Raw genomic sequence first — 22,499 nt, 5'->3', positions numbered from 1 at the left:
CTCACCCTTTTTTTCTGTGAATGTTCATCTTGCAGATCAGCTACAGTAAGCCAGTGTCTCATGGTCCTCATCAGGGAGGACCGGCCAGCAGCCAGGGCCCCTGTCATTCACCCTGCGTTAATGGAGGTGGAGGCAGTGGCGGGGTTGGAGGTGGAGGTGTAGGAAGCTCCATCTCTCATACTGTCAGCACACCTGAGCTGGCGAATACCAAACAACAGGGGACTAATGCGGGAAGCTATGCAGCTACAGCTAACATGCTGAGAAACCACATGTCTCGCCCTCCTCCACCTTACCCTTCCAGCTCCTTCCGCCCGGCCACCAGCACCCCGGACCTGGCCAGCCACCGCCACCGCTGCATCGGGGGCAGCAGTCCAGAGCTGGTTACTCGCATGGTGCAGCTGTCGGTCAAGACCTTCCAGCCGGACAGCTCAGCTGTTGTGCACCAGTCCCTGCAGGAGGTTAGCGAACCGTTAACTGCAGCTGCTAAGCACCGCTCCACCCTGGGCAAAAGACACAGCATGGAGGTGATCAGCAGCATGAGAGGAGGCGGAGGAGGAGGGATGGAGGGCATTGTGATGAAGGGCATGAACGCTCCCCTTCACCGGAGGAATACTCTCAGAGAACACGTGATGCCCCCTCAGCCTCAGTCCATTCCTCAGCCTCAGCCCCAAACCCCTCAACCACAACCCCAGCCGCAGCCTCAACCTCCACCTCAGCAGCCGCAGGAGTTGCCCATGCAGATACCTGCCCAGAAAGCACCTGAGGCATCTGCAGCTCCACCTGGGCCGGTGGCCTACCAGCATCAAAAGACTCTCTCCAATGCTACCATGCTCATACACAGCAGTGAGAGTGAAGAAGAGGAGGAAGAGGAAGATGAGAGGCCTGAGCTGGATGTTCAAATCCCAGGTCTCAATGAGGACATCAGCATCAGTGCTCAACTCCAGGCTGCTCTAGCTAAGCTGCCCAACAAACCCCCTCCAGAGTACCCTGGTCCTCCTAGGCCTCCTAGCAATGTTCAAATCCGCACCCACACCCACAATCACAACCACACTCACCACCACAACCATAATCAAGGACCCCAGAGCAACCATGGACAAATGGACCCAAACCAACCCCAGGGCCGAGCACTCAAAATTGGGCAGAGCCCCTGTGTTGGCGGGCCTGGAGGTGGTGGTAGTGGTGGTGGTGGTGGGACACTGACCAGAGGGGACCAGGGTGGGGTTAATGGAGCGGTTTTAGGTCCATCCATTTCAGAACCGGACCTTACCAGTGTGAAGGAGAGGGTGAGGAAGGAGCCAGTCAAAGAGAGGCCGGTGTCAGAGATGTTTTCCTTAGAAGACAGCATAGTGGAGCGGGAAATCGCTCAGAGGGTAAGACAGTCATTTAGTTTATTGTATAGTTTATTTTATTCTAGTGCCAACATATTGTTAATAATACATGCAATTTATTAGATCTGAAATGGTAACTTGATTAACCATTTCTGTATTTTAGATTGTGTACTTTTTAATACTATTTAAGGGCCACAAGAATCCACAAAGAAATGAGAATTCTTTTTTGGTGCTTTAAGTAAAATAACCAACAGGATGGTTGATAAAATCCATGAGAATAACTGTTAGTTGCATCCCTAATATAATATGAAATTATTACAATGTATAAGCCTTCATTATATTTATCATGATAAACATAGCATCATTAACAGGCTTGATTGTTTCTTTATTTCATTAATAATTACTATGATTTATTCAACAGACTGTGCACATTAATAAAACATTGCTGTAAATGTGTCAGAGTTAGCCAAGAGGCTATTTTTCATCTGTACTCCCTAGACAAATGTTACAAAGTCACCCTAAAAACAGAGTATAGGATTAAAATAACAAAGTCATTCAAAGTCAAAAAATTTCTATGCATGCAAACAATAATTATGACACATAAGTTCAAAGTTTCATTCCAGTGAAGCTTCAAAGCGACACATCATCTTGTACTGTACAAAACACACCCCACCATACTGGTACAATTTCAAATATTTCAGTCTGTTGTTTGCTAGCTAGTTTCATAGCCCCTGATTAACAGTAATCCAGGGTTCAGAACCTGAGAGGGTAGCACTAGGCTCTGAGTCCCCCCAGGCAGCTAAAGCCCTCATAAATCCCTCAGATTATTCTTTGGGTTTGGTGTTTTTGTGTAGGTCGGCGCTCTGTTAGGGCACAAACATTTGACACAGCACCAGAGTCCAGGTATAAGTTATATCATATAATCGCCTCACTTAGTTGCGATAAACCTTTCTGTTCAAGAGTGACCTGGTGTGGCCGGCTGTTTATAGTGTGATTTGATTCAAAGTGTTAGTGTTACTTCCATCTCAAAACTGTTATCCCTAATTTATACCAGCTGGTTTATCTCATACCTGTGACCCCCAGTCTGTTGTTGTGACTGTCCCACAAAGAATGAAGTAGGTGGAGAGGTGAAGGGTGGAGCTGTCTTGGAGGTTTAATAGCATCGGAGATTAGGAGAGGTAATCCGCGGAGGAAGGAGGGACCGTGCAATGTGGGTCAGAGTTTGGCTAGCATGGTGGAGAGGAAAAAAGACAGGGTGACACAGGGAGTGTGTGTCCTGTGAGGAAAAGGAGGCCAAATAGGTAGGTGGGACTAAACAAAGGACTGAAAGAATGATAAATATGTGAGGACGGACAGAACCAGAATGAAAGCGTCAAAAATAAGTTGAGGATGAAGTGAGATGGATAAGAAGCTGCAGTCTGCTCTTAATAGGCTTTGTATACGGGGCTTGGTAGTCCACACCTTTGGACCGAATACAAGGGGATTGGTATGGCCAGGTTTGCCCTACAAACAGGACGCACACATGCACACACACGTCAAATTCTCCCCACCCACTTCTACACATGCACATGTGCGCGCTCACTGTTTAGAGGCCAGCGCAGGTCAGTCAGTCTTGCAATGCTGCCGGTACCTGTAACCATGACACCGGGATTTTCCTCTCTCTTGAAGACGCTGGAAAGACAAAAGATGTCTGTGGACTCTATGAAGAGGCCGCTGATGATGGCCGCCCTAAATGGCCTCTACGTGGCCCGAATGCCTGTCTCCGAGAGTCCTGCGGAAGAAGGCGCCAAGGCTGCTACTGATGAACGGGTAAAATGTTTTCTCCTACTTTATAGAGCATAAGATTAAGAAAACTGTATCAGGAAGTATTTTGTAAAGAGCTATCTGTTTTTCAGTCAGACAGTGTGTGTCATGGATAAGTGATGGTGTTATGGTTGATATAATTTCAGGGTTTTTTGTTTCTGCTCCATTGTTTTAGATCTTACTCTGCCCAAATCTTTTGGGATGTATTATAATGTGAAAATGGTAGGTTTATTAATGTCAATTCCTATTTGTAATATGGTACAGTAGATACAAAGCAACTATTGTACAGCTTCTTCTTTTTTTTACTTGCAATTGCTCAAAGAGAGTTTTCATTCAGTTGGAGAATTAAAAAAACCTCCAAGGCAAAATTTGACTTTACTTTAATGATTGGAGGATTAATGTCTAATTTACAGGCACCTCACCCGTTGGCAGTAACAAAGGAAGGATTGTTGCTGTAAAACTCAAAGACAGCCTCTGATCTTTATTTTGATAAATATTTGATATTTAATGCATTTCATTTCACAAAAACTGTGTGTTGGCTCCCTTTTTAGTGTGAAGGTGTGAAACCCAGCCTTTGTCCCGACTGTTGCTAAGCTAACGGGGGCAAGCCCTAAGTGGGCTGTGGAACGCGTGGCATGGTGGTGCTTATCGCCTCCAGCCCCATTGGTATGTTAAGAATGTGACCCGAGAGAGCTAGCAAGTCACACAGAAAGAGTGATAGACAGAAAGAGAGAGAGAGAGAGAGAGAGACAGAGACGCTGCTCTCTCCAACTTAACTGGCCTAATAAACGCGAACCCCAACCAGGATGAATACCACCACTGCATATTCTGCTCTTTTACAGCTGTGTTGATTCATTATGCATACTTTGAGTTCTTTGATAGTCAGTATTCAGCTGTGAGTGATGACGAGAGTTTAGCAATGTGGACGTATATTATAATGAGATTTCTGGATCCCCTGGTCTGAATAGTCTCTTAGGTATGGTGGAATGTAAACGAATAAAAGCCCCTCGGGACTGAAAGAGAAAACTCTGAATGATCTGTTCCTTGCAATTCAATGACTAACACCCCCTCTTTTCTCTTTCTTTCTCTCCAGTGTAAGACCTTGGAGTTGAAGCTGGAAGAGGAGCGGGTCTTCACTGAGTATGAGCAGGTTCCCAAGAAGAGGGCAGACTGTGTTCTTACAACAGCAACTCTACCGGAAAACACAGAGCGCAACCGTTTCCGTGACGTAGTTCCGTACGAAGAGAATCGGGTCGAGCTTGTACCAAACAAGGAGAACAACACGGGCTACATCAATGCCTCGCATATCAAGGTGCGTTCGAGGGGTCAAGGGTAAAAGTGGAAAAAGAAACTTTAAGGATGATTATAGCACCCACCTATCTGTGAGGCAGACTTTCATGTAATTGATTGTACTTCAATGGACAGCGACAGTATTCGTTATATATAAGCCAGGTTTCCATCTAAATGTAGCGCAAATGTTAACTGAATTTCCAGCAAATTGTCAAAAGCAAATCCAAGTGAATGTACATTTCCATCTCCTACTGTTCTGCAAATGTAAGTAGTTTGTTCATTGAGACAAACAGCTGGAGGCGCTCATTCTCTAGTTTGCTGCCATTAAACCATTGCAGAAGAAGAGGAAGCTACAGGATGACGTAATTAAAACAGAAGTCAAAGCTCAAACGTTGGAAAAACAATGTAGAAAAACATGATGGAAATTCTTCATCGCTCCACATAGATCTGATGCTTTGTGGAAGCATTTGGATTTTATCGATACAACAACTTTTTCCATCTCGGCCATCTTGCAAGCTTTTGCAATATTTCAAAGTTGTTGTTTTTTTTTTCCGATTTTTTTTTTAGCATTTCCCCGCATGTTTGTTTTTATGCGGAAATTTAAAATGCTCATAAAAACAGATAGATGGAAGCACACATATAAATGTATACAATCATATAACAATAGATGTTTCCTGTGTCATTTCTAAGTCACACTTAATCATCTGTCAGTTTTCAGTGTGAACTTATAAAGAGAAAAAGAATCATATTGACTGGTAAAACAGTCAAGTTTTGTAGTGTTTTATGAGATTCAAGCTTATGTTTATGGCTCTTAATCACAGTTACAGCAAGTGCTTTGCATCACCCACATCATACAAAATAATTTAAAACAAAGGGCATAAACTTGATACATTCAGCTCTCTGCTAGTCTTTGTTGTGGTCATTCTTAAGCAGCGAATGGCTCGGAGGATAGGATGAAAGGCAGCTGTTGAAGTCTGTTTGGGCCTTTAAGCTCACAGAGCTTGTGGAATTCCCAAAGAATGCGGTCCAAACTCCAAACCCTCTTAAGTCAACCTGAGCTGCTCTCACAGCAGCCCCTGTATTCATGCTCAGTTGCAAACAGTGTATGTGCACAGCTTGTGTATATGCATGAGTTTGCATTTTGTGTGTATGCCTAATTGCAGTCTGGTGTGCGAGTGCGATCAGCAAAGCAGCACTGAATCGCTGCCTATCACGGTGTAACCCTCTTACTTCCCCCCCGTCATTTAAGGTAGCTGCCACAGAACAAAAGGCCTTGTTTATTCCACATCCATCTCCTAATACTGTGTTTACAGTCACGAGGTGGCCTGAGGAATTAGCTGGGACATGCTCATTATGTAGTGGCACTCTGAAGTCTATGTAGCTAGAGTGTGTTAAAGTTTTTCAGTGCTGTGTGATGCCTTGATTTTTAATGAGGTAAAGCAGAAGAACGCTTAAAGAAGAGGGGTTGATAGTTTTATAAATGAGGGAAAAGCCTGTGGATGAAAATTATATTTACACTGCCCTCCAGTGGTGGATGAGAATAATCAATGAGATTGTCAATGTGTGTGAATTAGTTATTCACATATATTTTAAAGTCTAAATTAATTCATTTCTGGCTTACGTGTGAATTTTTCCTTGATTTAGTCAGTAAGCAGCTTTGTTTACAAATGTGTAGGCTGATTCTTGCGCTACAGTCACTATAATCTCAATATGCGCTAATTGATTCTTTATGTGTGTGTGTGTGTGTGCGTTTTCCCAGGTGATGATCAGAGGGGAGGAGTGGCACTACATCGCCACCCAGGGCCCGCTAGCCAACACCTGTGCCGACTTCTGGCAGATGGTTTGGGAGCAAGGGGTCAACGTCATTGCCATGGTTACTGCAGAGGAGGTACCCACACACACACATATGCACACACACGGCACACGCAGATGTGGCTATTTTTCAGCGCCCGACAGCTGGCGTCTGTCTGTGTGGGAGAAATAGGATGAAAGCAAGAGTGTGTGTGTGTGTGTGTGTGTGTTGCTGTGTGTTTATATTCATGTATAGGCGTCAGAGCTCATGGTGTACATCTACTTTCCCTCATCCCAATCTTTTCTTTTTTTCTTCCTTAAAATCACCCATCCATCCTCATCTTCTAATTAGGAGGGTGGCAGGTCCAAGAGCCACCGCTACTGGCCCAAACTGGGCTCCAAACACAACTCAGCCACTCACGGCAAGTTCAAGGTGACCACCAAATTCCGCACCGACTCAGGCTGCTACGCCACCACGGGGTTAAAGGTCAAACACCTGCTGTCTGGCCAGGAGAGGACGGTCTGGCACCTGCAGTACACTGACTGGCCTGAGCAGGGCTGTCCCGAATATGTCCAGGGTTTCCTTGGTGAGTGGGATTGTGTCGTCGTTATCATCATTATACATTTAAAGATATGAAATTTACTGTACCTTCATTATTTAATGTCTAATTAAAGGAATAATTTGACACTTTGTGAATTATGCTTATTCACTTTCTTAGTGAGTCAGACAAGAATATTGATATCACTCTTATGTCTATGTGGTAAATATGAAGCTAGAGTCAGCAGGCAGTTAGTTTAGACTACCTACTTACTTCCAGTCTTTAAGCTAAGCTAAGCGCCTCCTGGATCTAGCTTCATATTTATCCAGCCGATATGAGAAAAGTATTAATATAACTCCTGGCAAGAAAGCCAATAAGCATGACTGTGAAATATGTTATTATGCAACAAAAGCAGTTAACCACATTCAACAAACTGGCAGACATAATGCCCACATCTGACCTTTGTCTCCTTCTACTCTCCCGCAGCCTATCTAGAGGAGATCCAGTCTGTGAGGAGACACACTAACTCCATGCTGGACACCTCAAAGAGCCTCAATCCACCTGTGGTGGTGCACTGTAGCGCCGGGGTGGGTCGCACCGGAGTGGTCATCCTCACTGAGCTCATGATCAGCTGCCTGGAGCACAATGAGGTGGGTGCACAGTGGGGTACAATGAGGGTTGCAAATTTAAGGGTCAGATTGAGTTCTAATTTCTTTTTTTTGTCATTTTTAGCTTTTCTGTGACAGGATATTTGTATCACAAGTACCACATGGATTAATACACAGCTTAATTGTTTGGATGAAAAACATAGATTTAGGTCTTTTATTTTGTAAGGCAGGCTGTGTGAGTTAAAACATGCAGCAACATGGGGTTGTTTGAAAGATAAGACAAATTTGCAAAACACTTTATGTACATTTCTCATCCAAGTAGGCAGACCAGGTAAATCCAGGTATTGTCCTTACATTATTTTACTCAGTGAATCCTTCTTTGTGAGAGAATGTAAATACATGTGACAGGAGAGCAGGCAGGTAGTAATGTAGCTCAACACAATTCATTTTACAGTTTACACCCCTAAAGGATTTGCTCTCATTTTTCTCTTCATTTGATTCTTCTCCCCACCCCCTTCAGCAAGTGGAGGTTCCCACCATGTTGTCAGGGCTGAGGCAGCAGAGGATGCTGATGGTGCAGACCATCTCCCAGTACAAATTTGTCTACCAAGTCCTCATCCAGTTCCTCAAGAACTCCCGCCTCATCTGAGCCCGGGATACTGACCTTTGACCTTACACGGCGTGGCAGAATGGCACCAGATAACGACAACGGTACTTCAGATTAGCACGAGGACAGTACAACTGATACAGTATAACTGATAGCTGGTTGGGAGCAGATAGAGATTCATGTTTTCTATATGGCATTGTCATACAAACTCACCTCAAGGGAGGATGGGATTTGTGTAGGCCTGTATAGAAACTGACAACCAATTCTCCTAATCTGTGTATTCATATGTTATTCTTGGACCTGGTCCGTCTGTATGGAGACTGTATGTTTGTGTGTTTTCTCAATGCAGGTCAGGTGAATAAGCAGCTTGTTTTTCCTTTTCAAACAGATTGGTATTGGCTTTTTTTTTTGGAACATACAGCCATACAACAATACAAAAAAGTCTCAGTTTTTTTAAGTTTAAGATGCTGCATCACCTTCCTCAGCCACTAAGTCCAACTCTGTGGCTTCTTCCAGTGGAGAAGGACCAATATACATGCTAACAAAGTTTGGTTCCAGAAAGGTTCTTATTGGTCTCTCCTGCTGTGGCAAAAATATCAATGATAACATCTGACTGAATTACCATTTTGAAAATATCTTACAGCGTTTTGAAGATTTCACTCCAGTAAGTTGACCAATTAAGACACTGTGAGAATGAGTGTGCTAGAGAGGCAGATGAGAGTCTGCATCTGTCACAGGTAGAATCTACATCTGGGAACCTTTTAGTGAGTTTAACTTGAGCCAGTGCTGCACCTTGAATTGAATGAGGCCATGCCGGACACAGATTGAGGCCATATGCACCTCTTCCAGGGCGTTTCTCTACTGCTCCACTGTCACAGGCATCCCCTAAATCCTCTCCCCAAATAAAAGATAAAATAAAAGTGTTTTAAGGGCTCAAAGGAAAACAGAGATTCCATAGGTGACTCATTGGGCAAACCAGGAAAGGAAGGTGTGTTGGCTTTAATATAATTACCAACCTGCAGCAATCTGAAAAAGTGGGATTGTGATAAATTACATTTATTTTGCAGTTTATCTATAAAAAGGGTCTTCATGCCATTCCATTTCCTAAAACCTGAAATAGTCATCCATGGTGGACGGGGAGAAGAGGTGACTGGGACAAACAGGGGCAAGCAGAGAGACATCTATAGTTTTTTTTTCCTAATAGTGGACCATATTTTCAAGGACTGTGTTACAATGGGGTTGTTCTTAGTTAGGCAGGTTATAGTCAGGGATGGCAGATAACACAAATTGTGTTCCATTTGCTCAAATGCGGCTGTAAATTTCTCATTTACTATTCAGCCATTATTAAAAACGGCACTATGCTGCATGAACAGTAGGTGGCAGCAGTATTATTACTATTTCCTGTACTCTGAAAGAGTTTGCCAAACAAAAGTATTCTTTGAATCACAGTTCTAAAATGTTTCTTTTATTTTTAACAGAGTATTGATTAATACAGCAAATATTTACTTCAACATTGTAACAAATGTTTTTATTTATTTCTATCAAGATTGTGGTCACCTTTGCATTGAACGGAGGAGCATTGACATGTCGTTCCTTCCTCTGTCAATTTTTTTTTCTTTTTTGCTATGTTTTACAAAAATCTTTCCTTGTCAGTGTGAAAATGATTGCGCCCATTTTCCTCCTGGAGTTTCCTCATTTGATACATTGAGATCCCTCCTTCACATGCAACACACACACACACACACACACACACACACACACACACACACACACACACACACACACACACACACACACACACTACATTTTCACGGTTTCTTGAATCACAGCTTCTTGCGATCAAATGTGTCTCATCACATTTCTTACCTAAAAACATTTCAAAAGCCTAAAAGGTGTTTGTCTAATTCCTTGGAGATGGTTTATAAATTAAGGTTTATTGTTTGCATATGCAGTCAATAGAGAACTGTGTCCTTATACAGTAAATAATGTATATACTGTAACATTGTGCCTTATTGAAACATGAAACTAGGAGAAGCCGCCTGGTAGACATCCCTAGCCTTGTTTTAGGGTTCTGTATGGGTTTAATAAACTAAATTAATTTTTTTTTTTACCCCCAAAGATGAAATCTTTAACTCAGTATTTAATAGTTTTTGTTTTGTTATAAGAACAACTTAAACATTTCAAATAGGTTTACCTTACTCTTTATGTAAGGATTTGGCAGTAGGAGAATGCTGAGGTTTATTTTTGAAGGATCGTTTGTAATAATCTGATCCAAACCCAACAGAACACTACGTTCCCACGTTCCTTGATCCTGTTTATAAAATTACATTCTGAAGAATTTCCTTTTACACTTTACATTAAATAAACTTTTTTATTTTTATGAATCGTAATGCAAAGCCAGCCATGTCCAAAGTAACTTTGTACATAATGGGCATGTGAGAAAAATTTTCTACAAATGTTTTATATAGTTTCTCTTTTTGACTTGGTACCCTAAAAATACCGCAACATAATAAACTATGCATGCGTTTTTATATTTCAATGTATATATTCTTAAGTAAGTATAAGCTTTATGCTCTCTTGACATATAAGTGTTTTGTTGCACTTCTGTTCTCTTTGTGACAGTATTTTCTCACACGGCATTCCACTGTTTGTTTATATTTAATTTTTCCCCTTCATTTTTTTTGGCAAAACTTCCAAATACCTTTCAAAGTATGTGTACATATGTTTTGTATATGCGTTTTCAGTACATCAAGTCTTTTGTTTTTCTTTCCCCAGACATGTATGAAGCTGTCGTACTTGCTTATTATGCAATAAAGCCTTATTTTCTTTAAGACTGTGGCCACAAATTCATTTATTTCTGAATTTTTAAATCATTCTCTTTTTGTTGGTAAGACAGTGTCAAGGAGACATTAGTCACAATTAATGCAGAATACTCACACAAGGTGTTAATGCAAACACAGCGCTGTAGCCCAGCCCACCATCCTGACTGGGGCACATTCTGCAGCTTTAACAGGCCTCCTGTGGTGAGGTAGCTGTCCTGATAGGCTGACAGGCATTTTGTTGCATTGACCCCCTACACACATATGTAAACAACTCCACTCTGATGGATGACAGGGTCCAGCTGACATGTCAGTCAAAATCCAAAACAAACACAAACTCATTACGAATTAGGAATTCTCAAACTCATTATGGTCAACATGAGTAAAAAGCAGCTTTCACAATGTCAGAAATGAACATTAAATGCCTGCTTGCTAAATTATCCTCCATTTAACAAACTACAGTAAAAGGTTCTTGCATACAAAACACTGATTTAAAAAGTTGAATCTTGAAAAAAAAAAATTTTTTTTCCATAAAAACATGAATGCGCTCTATCTTTGCTTCAGTGCCAAAAAGAGTAGAAAGTGCCTTCAGTTCTGTAGGTCTCCTAGCCAAAGGAGTGTATGCAGTCAGCCGTGTTACATCATTGCTTTCATTTTTCTTCATTTTTTTAGTATCTCTTTGCGCAGCTCTGTCAAGTAGAAGTGATCCTTCCCATGAGCCACCTCCATTATGGCCATTGCCTGTGAAAACACACAAACAAATATCATCTTACAACATTTTACAGCATGCAAGTACGTACATGAGTTCTTGGTCTGTGTAGATTGAACCTAAATTGAGTTTAGACAAAATTTTAAATCTGAGAGAAAGCCTTCCGTTTAAACATTACAACATAGGTTTTGTCAAAAAACATCTTTTTATTCTTCTAAGTGAGGTACTGGAAAAAACATGTTGGTGTTATACTGAAATTTAAGGACTAATGACTTTTTGTTGTTTTGTATGAGCGTAGAAAATCTCAGCGGGTCATATTACCTTCTTGAGAGCGCTGATGCCCGCTGAATGCTTCTCTAGCCCCATGTACAGTCTGCCCAACTTCAGGTACATGGAGGACACGTTCAAAGAGTAGGCTGGATACAGTTTGCTGCATTGGAAATAGATCACACATACTGATTAAAACAGGTAAATTACTGCTTTCTAGACATGAAGATAAAATGTGATTTATGACAAGAAGGCCCCTAATCTTCCTGTACTGCTCACCGTAATCATAAAGAAAGTAGACGGTGAAACAAGTGATTTTAATTAAACCTTTTGATATTTTTAATCACATTCATAACTTTTCAAATTGACACATATTTCCCAGCCAGGGGAGTGAAGAGTAATAGAATATCTTACTTGCAAGACACAGATTAAAAAGAAGTACAATTGAACCAACAGAGGCAGAGATTTCAAGACTTTTAGTCCCATAATGCAATGAAATTGCATTGATTCGTAATTCATACCTCTACTAATTTATATAAGATGATTTAATCAAAAATTAATTTGAAATGAAAGAATTACCCATTTTAGAAACCAATAAAATCAATTAGAAATAAATTAAAAGCCTACGCGTTTGAGCTGCTACAATCTGTAATTTCTGACCTTCTTAGTTAGAATGTGTGTAAACAGTTGTATTGTTTTTCTTAGCACCTGTAAGGTTTGATGATGTTCTCGCCATATCTGATGGCTCCAACTGTGTCTTGCATGTAGAGACAAACCCCCATGGCCTGGTACATCATGTGGAGCATGTAGACATTGGAGTCATCGAAGACAGCGCCCATCTCCTCCAGGCTCTGTTCACACATCTCCAGCAACTCACTAGGGGGTGCTACAGAGTCAAGGCTGCAACAGCACAAGTGACTGAAACACCATACATACACCATATGATCATATAATCAGATGTTTTAGTATCTGGGAAACCACTTCACTAAAGAATGACATCTGCAATGAATAAGTTAGTTCTGTTCTCTCAGAATCAAGAATCATAACTTTTGTGCAACACAACAGCTTGTGTTATTTAGTGACATTAAAGGATATTTTTTGTGTATTTCAGGGCCCGGAACTCTCTGATGGTTTTCTTAGCGTAGCGCACCATGTTGTTAATGACCTCTGGCTCGATGGGGTCACTGCGCTTACGTACTTTCAACTTTGCCTTGTCCTGGAGGTGAAGACAGCACACAACCAACATATCAATATATCACATGCAGTTTTTTAAAATTTTACTAATGATTTAGAATGGCAGTTTTATTACTTGAGGGATATACAGTGTTAATGAGTTAGGGCTCACAAAATCACTTCATTTAGCCTCTTTTTTGTCAGCACTAATTGTGGTGTCTTACCTTGGACTTGCTTTTACATTCCTTGCACTCACAAGTAAAGTAATAGGACTCTCTCAGCCTGTTGTTGCGGTCGTCTGTTGGATAGAGGACGTCTATGTAGCTGATGAGCACCTAGAGATTAAAATAACACACAGCAAATGCTAAATAATGCACTCTCTCCATCCTTTTTCCCTCTTGTTTTTAATCCTCTTGTCTTGTATTTAATACGAGATAGCTCCTAAACTGCAGGTTACAAGGTCAGTCTGAAAATAACTCCACCAGCTTCTTGAATCAGCTGCTGGCCCCGAAAACACACACACACACACACACACACACACACACACACACACACACACACACACACACACACAGGTGATAACGCACTCTGCTCATGCCAAAGACATGTGAAGGCTTTGGCATGAGCAGTGCCTTTCAGTCTCACAATCCTAATGTCAAGTCTCCAAGGCTTTTCCATTTTTGAGCTACTGTCTCATCCATATTCTCCACCTCTGCTGAGACCAGAACCAGAACCTGTCAAGTTTGTTTCAAGTTTTGAAAGGAATAGTTAGTATGTATGGTAAATACGAAGCTACCTCTGGCAGCCTTTTAGCTTAGCTTAGCACAAAGACTGGAAACGGGGCAACAGTTAACTTGGCTCTTAATCATCTCTCGGCTGTAGCTACATATTTTTATGGACAGACAAGAGAGTGGTGTCTATCCTGTCATCTAACACTTGGCAAGAAAGCAAATAAGTGTATTGCCAAAATGTTGAACTATTCCTTTAAGCTCAAGGTGGCAGATAACACAATCAAAAAACAATACTTGGCTTACAGATAATTTAGAGCTGATCAATTGCTATATATTACTCTGATTTAATTAACTGTTCTTTACTAGTTTAATAGTAAAACTTTGAATTTGGTGCAAGCTGATCCACCATATCAAGCTCACGGATAAATGTTTCACACACTCTGCATTTTTGTAATAAGTACAGCTCCCTTCTCCACACACCAAACACACACACACACACACACACACACACACACACACACACACACACACACACACACACACTTGAGGAAAAAAACTGAACAAGACCCAATCCCCTCTAATGGCAGCTGTTGCCCTTCCTCACTTCATCTCCAGGCTTCATGTCCTTCACTGCCCGAACATCAGCCGACGTCCCGTCATATGTGACTATGACACTGGGAAGACAGCTGTGGTTTATCAATGCCACACTGCGGAGAGATAGACAGAGAGGGAAAGAAAGATAAGAATACAAATCCTGCTCTGTACTTTCTTACAATAGGTGATGTAGGAGCAGTGAGAAAAGTGCCAACTTCTTATTGCTCATAGTAATGACATAACAGTGACATAAGCACCTATTTTAAGTGGTATTAGGACTACGCTACAACTGCACTCGTCTTAGGTCTTGAGTGTCCCTGAAATATGTCCGCGACCTTGCTATTACAGGAGTAGCAGGCTGGAAATAGCTCAAAAAGGAGCTGAGAGGGCAAATTCACCTTCACGCAGGCAGTTTCAACACTGAACAGCCTCTGCCACAGCAGGGAGAGGATTTTACCACCAAATGACCAACTGGAGAAGAACAGTTGTCTTGCTAGGAATTGACAATCTGGCCCATTTTGGCATATCTTTTACATGTAACAAAGTAAAACAAAAAAATGTAATGTGTAATTGTATTGTCCCTATGACACTGAGCACCTCAGAAGGAGCTGTGTAAGGAGGAGAGAATGTACTCATATACTGTACCTACATGTGTACAGAAGGAAAATGTGCTTGTATGAATGCATGTGAGTACTCCTTCTTACTCTGGGTAGACTGCAGTACCTATGTGGGACAGTTCATCATCCTCTATAGTGAAACCATTACAGGCAACCTGTTGAATAAAGGAAACACAGGAGAAAAAGAAAACAATTCAAACACTCAATCAAATTATATGTAAATCACTATGTCTTCTTTCCTCTTAAACTCCAGCGGTTGACATGGAAATCACCAACAAGCAAATTGTTAGCATTACAGAATCTATGCTTACTTGACAAGGATGTGGCAAAAAAGATAGTAAGAATATACATATTGCCATTATTTGTGTGTGTGTGTGTGTGTGTGTGTGTGTGTGTGTGTGTGGTACCTGGGAGAAGAGTGTGAGCAGGTCTTTGTGGCCGGGTAACTCCAAATGTTTGGAGAAATAACGATGGAGTCCGGCAACATCTGCCTCATTCATCTCTCTTTTCTCATTGTCTACGTCCTCCACATCTGTTCCAGGAAGAGGGGAAGACATTCTGATTTGATTGATCAAATGTATATTTTTTCCAACTTGTATTTACTATTTACCAAGGGTAGCATGCCTACTCTTTAGGCCAGTATCTATTTCAGACTCCGATGTCCTAATATAAAACTAGGTGAACACTGCTTAGTGTGTGCCAGGCTAAAATTAAGATAGCGACAGAGTAGAACATACCATCCTAATGTGGACGTACCCTCTTTTCCCAGATGAAACACTATGGTCATTTGTAGGAAATATTATCCGCACAAAGCAAGTGACCAGTCTAGTAACTTGCAATGTCTTGCTGCTATTTTAAGCATCCTTTAAGCAAAACGCGCACAGTTGGTCTTTAAATCTGTGTATAATTTACTATTTCTCACCCTCAATATCTTTACATTGTATGTTTGGACATTGCAACTGGATGTTCAAATAACACTGACTTGTAATTACACCGTGAACCTGTTTCAAATCTGATTTTGAAGTGATCATTGAACATTCAGTCCAAAACAACAGACATATAGACAGGTAGATTGCGTTCAGTTGATGATCTTTGCAGGTTTGTTTTCATCAGGTCCAGTCTGTTAATCTTTAACAACTGTAAATAGATGGAGATAAACAGCTCTCCTTCCGTCACTCTCACTATGCCAAGGCAGGAACGCATTATCACCACGTCATCCATATACAAGCTGCCAAACTGTGTGTTTGTGTTTGTGTCTGCATCTTGTCCCTGACCAGTAACACTAGAGTCAATTCATGCTCACACATCAGACACTGACTCAGCATTTCAAAGGAAAGCTGATGATGCTGAAGCTCATGAAAATATTTGAGCAGAAATCTGTGCACAGAAAATTTCAGGTCTATTACAAGTGCCCGGAAGTTCACCGGGTAGAACTGGGCTTGAGTCCTTATCCGGGTTTGAGTTGGCCCAAGAACATTTGCTGCATAACAACCTCACTCTCTTTCCTCTCCCTCTCTACTCTCCAGTCAATAAGCAAAATGCCCCAAAAAATTATTTTCTATTACTGAAGAAAATAAGAAGAGCCATGATGACTAATAGTATACATTGCCCAAAAAAAGAGTAAGTATGTGTAAAGTAAGTGTTCTGTCTGACATTGTCAGACTCTCGATGGACAGTTAAAGTTGATACAGCAGACCCAGAGATATCTTTTTTTAAATCCACCCTTTCTTCTTCCTTATCAAAACCTGCTACCTACATTACCCAGAATGCAAGTCGACCAGTGAGAGTTCAGTCAGAGATTTGGGTGTGTGCTAGTAGTGGCCAACGTGGCTAATATAGCATGAAGCTGCTAACCTCAAACAGAGATGGACCGAGGTCAGGTAAGCTTACTTCTTTCTAACTCCACATCCAAGTTTTTTTTGTATTTTTAAAGTCATATCAGTTTTCCAACCTTAAGCTTTACTCAAATGACATCACTTGAGGCAATTTATCAGACTTCACGCAGCTCCTTCTGGAGTCATTTTTACCACATCCAGCTCTCCGCAGCATCATAAACAGTCTGTTTTTTATGCCCCACTTTTTAATGCTACAAAATTTTAGTTACGATACTTTTAAGTGATTTTGAACTAAATCTCAACTATGAATTACCTTTATACGATTAACTTGATCAGACACCATTTGACTTACAGACACTCATGCACTGTGTGTGTTAGTCTGAAGTGCTCCTGCTTCCCATTCAAGCTGTTACACTTGTTATGTTGTCTAATGCCATTCGACCAACATCTATAGGATATATATAGATGTGGCCATGGAGGTTTCTCTCAGTCTAATCTGAATGGGTTGTGCTTTTTTAAGCGGGATATCTAGGGACACTTAGTACTGAAGTACAGACACTTTACACTAAATCTGCACAATCGCTTTCCAGCGGTTGTCCCTAAAGAGCAAACAGAGTGCAAACACAAACAAAATTCATGTGTGCTTTTATGCTTGTGTGTTAAAGGAGCAATTACTCACGTGATTGCATCTCTTCTATGAGTAAGATCTTCTCAGATACACATCTTCCTTTCTGTGTTTTCTGTAGAAAACAGGCACAAAAATGACCTCAATTAACCAGAGTACATGCCAGATAGCACTCCAGAAGGACACTGTGTCTTTTATTAACTCTCCAACCTTCTTGGCGAGGATCCGGGCCACCAGGCGGGATATCTCTGACGGGTACCAGTTCTCTCCGAATGCAGTCATTGCAGAGCACTCCAGCTTGTGCATGGCCCAGTCCCCTTTCTACACACAAACACATATAAATCTTATGATAGCATGCAAAATTGCAACCCTGTAGTTTAAGGCCTATTTAACTATTTACAGTTTAGGTCCCACCACAACAAAGGGCCTAACAGTTGTCATATATGGCCCCTGAACTACACTGCCAGCTGAAGCATTAAGCAGCATGGTGGAATGTGACTCCACACTGTGTTAAGCTAACGCTACCCTCACCCATTTACCTCTCCATATGCAAACTGACACATTCATTTTTTGCTTGGTCCCACTCTGATTTAGTTCATTATAATCACATTAGTGCAAGTTTACCACTCACATCGCTTTATATACCTCATAATATGCTGGTATACATGGCATCTATATTCTGATCTACATTAACAGACACCAGCCAGTGGGGGATTTGCAGTCTTCAGCTGTATGTTTTTTGAGTGGGGTTAGGAAGGCTTAGATGAAACTTCCCTTTTACACGTGACTTTAATTGAAATAACAACCCTTAAAGTGACACTATATATACAATATATATCAGAATATACCACTGCACCCATTGTCGTGTTATGCTGAAAAATGGCGTTATTAAAAACACTGTTACTAGTGGGGAAAAATGTTAACTTTGGTCTTGAGGTTGGCATAAGAGGACAGGACATGCAGTCACCAGAAACACAGTGTTTATCCTCTCTACAGTGACTACTGTGGGTCATCTCAGCTCATTGTTACACAGCCTCAGCTGTACTTGAGAGTACAATTGTATTTTCTATTACTAAAGAAATGAGTGATAAGACTTCAGTCATTTCCTTTAGAGCTGTACCATCATGAACTCTTATGGACATCAGCGCTCTAACTTCTAAACTGCTGGCCGCCCAGTTATAAAATGGCTGTTTTTCTACAATAAAATTATTTAAAATCTTTAAAAGTGCTGTGTGGCATAAATAAAAGACCATTGTCAATAGTTATACTTCTTTCATTAGGCACGGTTTTCTTTTCTCTCACAATTCTTCACTGACAACTTTGTCAGAGAGTAATGTTATGGTTTAATTGCAGTTGGATTTTGCTCAAGGCTAAGTCTACCTTCCATCCCACAAACACCCCAAAATGTATTTTTTATCCTCCATAATCAATTATCTTCCATCCCCGGGTTGGAGGGAGGCCCTTAAGTTAGAGCCCTAAACATTTTTCAGGCTTTTATTGCCTTTAATTGACAGTCACAGCTGAAGAGTGACAGGAAAGGGGGGGAGCGAGAGAGAGGGGGTGAAACACAGCAGGTTGGAGTCAAACCTATGGCCGCTGCAGCCAACTCAGCCTTAGTATGTGGGAGATCAGCTCTACCAGGTGAGCAATCCGGGGGCCCCTGGGACAAATATTTACCACTGTGCACATGTAATGTGTACATCATTTCATGTTAATCCATCCAGTAGTTGCTTGTTGAAATATAATTTGAAATATACTCCTGAGAAAAGTGTCAGGAAGGTCCACCTGCAGATACAATCATTCCTCAGGTGGATCTGCTTCTGTTCCAACATACAATAGCTGTTGTTAAGGAAATACACAGTAATAGTGTGGTACTGTGAACTACATGATAGGACCCATTATCTTACACCACATCGTTGTCCATTAACCACTTACACAGGAATCATTACATTACAGAGTCATTCTATCCCTCCGACAACTGCTTCCTACCTGGCATTTTGCATTGCAGTAGAGGGCTTTCTTGCACTTCCCACATCTTGCCAAGCCTTCTTTCCTATAAATGACAGGAACAGGGTCTATTAGGTTATAGCAAGCAGCATAGTTACTGAAAGATCCTCACACATCCTTGTATAATCTTCTTTCCCCAGACACACAACACTCAGACACCAGAGCTCAGTGGATAGTGGATTATCTTGTTGTATCTCTATATCTAGCTGTATGTGAGTATTTAGCTTCTTGAGCGTGTAAGTGCATTTAAACACCCTGCTCCATTGCTCTGAGACAAGAAGCAGCAGTTGCTGGTGGCCCGTCGTAACTGATAGCAATGAAGGGCTTTAAAACATTCTGTGATATTAATAGAGTTGACCTTATGATGGCCAGCTGTCCCTCTACTGCACTGAAACAGTAAAGCAGTCCAAAAGTCCACTGTTGGTAGTCCAACCTGAGTCATACAGTCTGCACTCAACTCTACACACACTGACCCATCAAAGTGAGCTGTATTAAACATCTCTGATCCTCTATGGTAGAACGATGTCTATAACGGTATCTGCAAAAGTCTTCTAAGCTTGAGGCTTCATCTACACTTTAGAAATGCAGTTTCAATTTGAATTTTGAGAAATTTGTTTTCTATTTATCCGAGACTAAGGTTACATTTAAGGTTGGCTTACAGTGGCTTACAACTGATGATAGCTGATCTGATAATTGAGGATCAGCATTGGACATAACATAAAAATGTCTGCACAGAACCCAAACTGTGCACATATCTAGAGTTCTGCAACTTTTTACGTAATCTCTCAGCATCATTTAAGGAGTCAAAGAGGACAAATTATGGTAGTTTCAGTGTAAATCATCCATAATGAACCTCACAGAACCTTCCCAAATAAAGACATTTGGACAAAAAATAATTTCTTAATGTTAAGCTGAACAAATATATAACCTGCTGCTGCTGCAAGTGGTGATGTTTTAAATCACAGAACTCTTAAAGCTGTATGTATGCAGTGCAACCAGTTGCATCCATACCAACCTGTAGACTACATGGCAAAGAAAATGATTACACATTGATATTAGATTAGAATTTAACTGACTGTTATCATTACATTCAGGCATGCCAATACAGCCAAGAGCTGCATGACTGCCTAGCTGGAGAAAAAGGAAATGTTAGACAGTGTGATTTATAACTAAACTATTACATGTGTCATTTTGAAATAATCTCACTATATGCACTTAGATTTACAACTGCCATGATCCCTTCATAAACCAATGATAAAAAAATGGTATGTTTCTGCAAAATACATCATCAGAGATATTATTTGTAATATATAACCCCCTCAATAATCACCACTAAAGAGCTGAAAGACACTGCATTATGTAGGCTAATCATGATGCTATTCAGGTAACAAATTTCTCATGTTCAGCATCCATATAGGGGCCAGAGAGGACATGTGGGAAAGCATGAACCACCATTCAGAAAGCTGAGCCACATAACCAAAATAGATTTTGGAGTGACAAAGAGCCTTTGGTAGTCTGGCATCACCAGCAGAGCAAAGACATACAGATCCATCTGATTCCCAGGTCACCTAAGTGGTACTGTATGGTGATCAATGCATATTAAGACTAATCACCAATTAATCCGCAATTAATGGAGTTTGCATATTAAACTTACTCAGATCTAATAAGAAATCAATCATATGCAATGGGGTCTTGCAGCCATAGGATGTGAGGTATCATCACAAAGGTTGTACAGCATCTGATACAGGCAGAGGTGCTCAGAGGAGACTCTTTATGAACTGTATCACTAACGCTTAGATAGAGATAACCAGTCATTTACCTGGTGAAGCAGAACTCACAGTAGTAGCCTCTCTCCTTTACTGACAGCACATAAGAGTATGCCTGGCTGGAAAACAGCAGCTCTCCAACTTTAAAGGGTCTGGTAACACGGAGACCTCGCCCTTTCCCCGGACTGTCAAACCTCTCAAGTCCCTCGATGCTGCCCGTCATTGTGCTTCTTCCTCCAAAAAGACTCTTTACTCGCAAGGACCCGGGAGAGAAGTGGGAAGTGGCACCCCGGCTCCAAGTGATGGGGCGTCGTCACCCTCCCCCAATAATAGTTCATAATGGCAGCCTGACACAGAATGAGCACACAAGCTGCTCTAAGAAAACATTATAAAACTTGTGACAGACAAAACCTCCACTTTCGTTATAGCACTCAATATTTAGGGTGATTTTACAACTCTTAACCTAAAATACATGTGTGGTGGTTCATTGGCTGCTATGGCAACAAGACCCCCTTGTCGACCCCCAAAAATGCAGCAGCCCCCCCTTTTCAGTAACCAAATAAAACCATGACTTACTCACTAAAATACCTACCACTGTCATTTTGTGCAAAACATATATTACTTTTGTCTCATAGCAAGCAATTCTTATTTTATTGTCTTTCCAGCGCCCCCAGCGGCCGGCGGTAAATCTCAAAGTAAATTACCATACTTTATACTATAAATACTCTACTACTGGATTAGAAACTCGTAACTAAATTATAATCTGGACTCATAACAAACATTAAAAAGCTAGCTAAGTTAGTTCAATTTAAATCAAGCTTGTTTTCTATTGTTGCTATTCCTAACAACATCAGATACTTGTCAGCCAACGTTAGCTGGCAGTGATGGATGGAGAGAGAGCAGATGAGGATTTCTATCAACAAACAATCACAGCAAACAAGTGAAATGGGACTATAAGACATGGATATTCACCACCTCATCTCCACTGAAAGGATGGGCTTCAGCATCAAATAATGTGAGTCTGATAAATCCACCTGCTTTCTACCTACTTCTATATGTCTGTCCCCTTTGCTTGCTGCTTTTGGTGAACTGTGTCTCTGGCTGTCTGTGTGTATTTAACTACTTTCTGTGTTATGAGGTTATGTTAAATACCATAGCCTTGTTTAGCAAAGCTGTTGTGTTTTAATGATGGTAAAATAGACACAGTTGCAGGGGCTGTGAATTATTTTTCCCTAATTCTGCATTTATTGGTTGTCCAGTCACCTGTTGATGGTGTGTGGTGGTATGTGAACCTGTTTCAAGTATAAGCTTTGTACTTGAATACTATATATCTTCTTTATGTTAAGAAGATACGCAACAAACAGTGTGTAAGTTGTGCATCTTGATGTGA

General features: G+C 41.1%; 2 protein-coding genes across 3 annotated transcripts in view; one reads left to right on the top strand and one right to left on the bottom strand.

Annotated features, from left to right (window-relative positions):
• The window catches only part of LOC127368149 (tyrosine-protein phosphatase non-receptor type 14), a 41,684-nt gene extending 30,887 nt beyond the window's left edge, over positions 1-10,797 (top strand). For both annotated transcript variants that reach the window (XM_051408654.1, XM_051408655.1), the window contains 7 exons: positions 36-1,370; positions 2,997-3,137; positions 4,225-4,443; positions 6,181-6,309; positions 6,565-6,799; positions 7,238-7,401; positions 7,880-10,797. In XM_051408654.1, coding sequence (XP_051264614.1) covers positions 36-1,370; positions 2,997-3,137; positions 4,225-4,443; positions 6,181-6,309; positions 6,565-6,799; positions 7,238-7,401; positions 7,880-8,008 — 2,352 coding nt within the window. In that variant the 3' untranslated portion in view covers positions 8,009-10,797. The remainder of the gene's footprint in view (positions 1-35; positions 1,371-2,996; positions 3,138-4,224; positions 4,444-6,180; positions 6,310-6,564; positions 6,800-7,237; positions 7,402-7,879) is intronic.
• Positions 10,798-10,800: 3 nt separating this feature from the next.
• smyd2b (SET and MYND domain containing 2b) lies at positions 10,801-21,392 on the bottom strand. The gene is made up of 12 exons (XM_051408656.1): positions 21,163-21,392; positions 19,326-19,389; positions 17,547-17,657; positions 17,391-17,451; positions 15,284-15,408; positions 14,964-15,031; positions 14,270-14,372; positions 13,159-13,269; positions 12,857-12,977; positions 12,470-12,644; positions 11,816-11,924; positions 10,801-11,526 (listed from the first exon to the last, which is right to left on the bottom strand). The coding sequence occupies exons 1-12, from the start codon at positions 21,330-21,332 to the stop codon at positions 11,446-11,448; spliced, it is 1,299 nt and encodes a 432-aa protein (XP_051264616.1). The 5' UTR covers positions 21,333-21,392; the 3' UTR covers positions 10,801-11,445.
• Between the last annotated feature and the right edge of the window lie 1,107 nt (positions 21,393-22,499).

This window comes from Dicentrarchus labrax, unplaced genomic scaffold (assembly GCF_905237075.1).
Source record: "Dicentrarchus labrax unplaced genomic scaffold, dlabrax2021, whole genome shotgun sequence".
Taxonomy (NCBI): Eukaryota; Metazoa; Chordata; class Actinopteri; family Moronidae; genus Dicentrarchus; species Dicentrarchus labrax.
This window is presented reverse-complemented; position numbering and strand designations above follow the sequence as displayed.

Coding starts and splice junctions, on each gene's coding strand:
- smyd2b (XM_051408656.1), bottom strand. CDS start 21,332: ATGACGGGCAGCATCGAGGGACTTGAGAGGTTTGACAGTCCGGGGAAA. Junction 17,452..17,546: donor CCCGGATCCTCGCCAAGAAG/GTTGGAGAGTTA, acceptor TGTTTTCTACAG/AAAACACAGAAAGGAAGATG. Junction 13,270..14,269: donor ACATGAAGCCTGGAGATGAA/GTGAGGAAGGGC, acceptor TTTAATCTCTAG/GTGCTCATCAGCTACATAGA.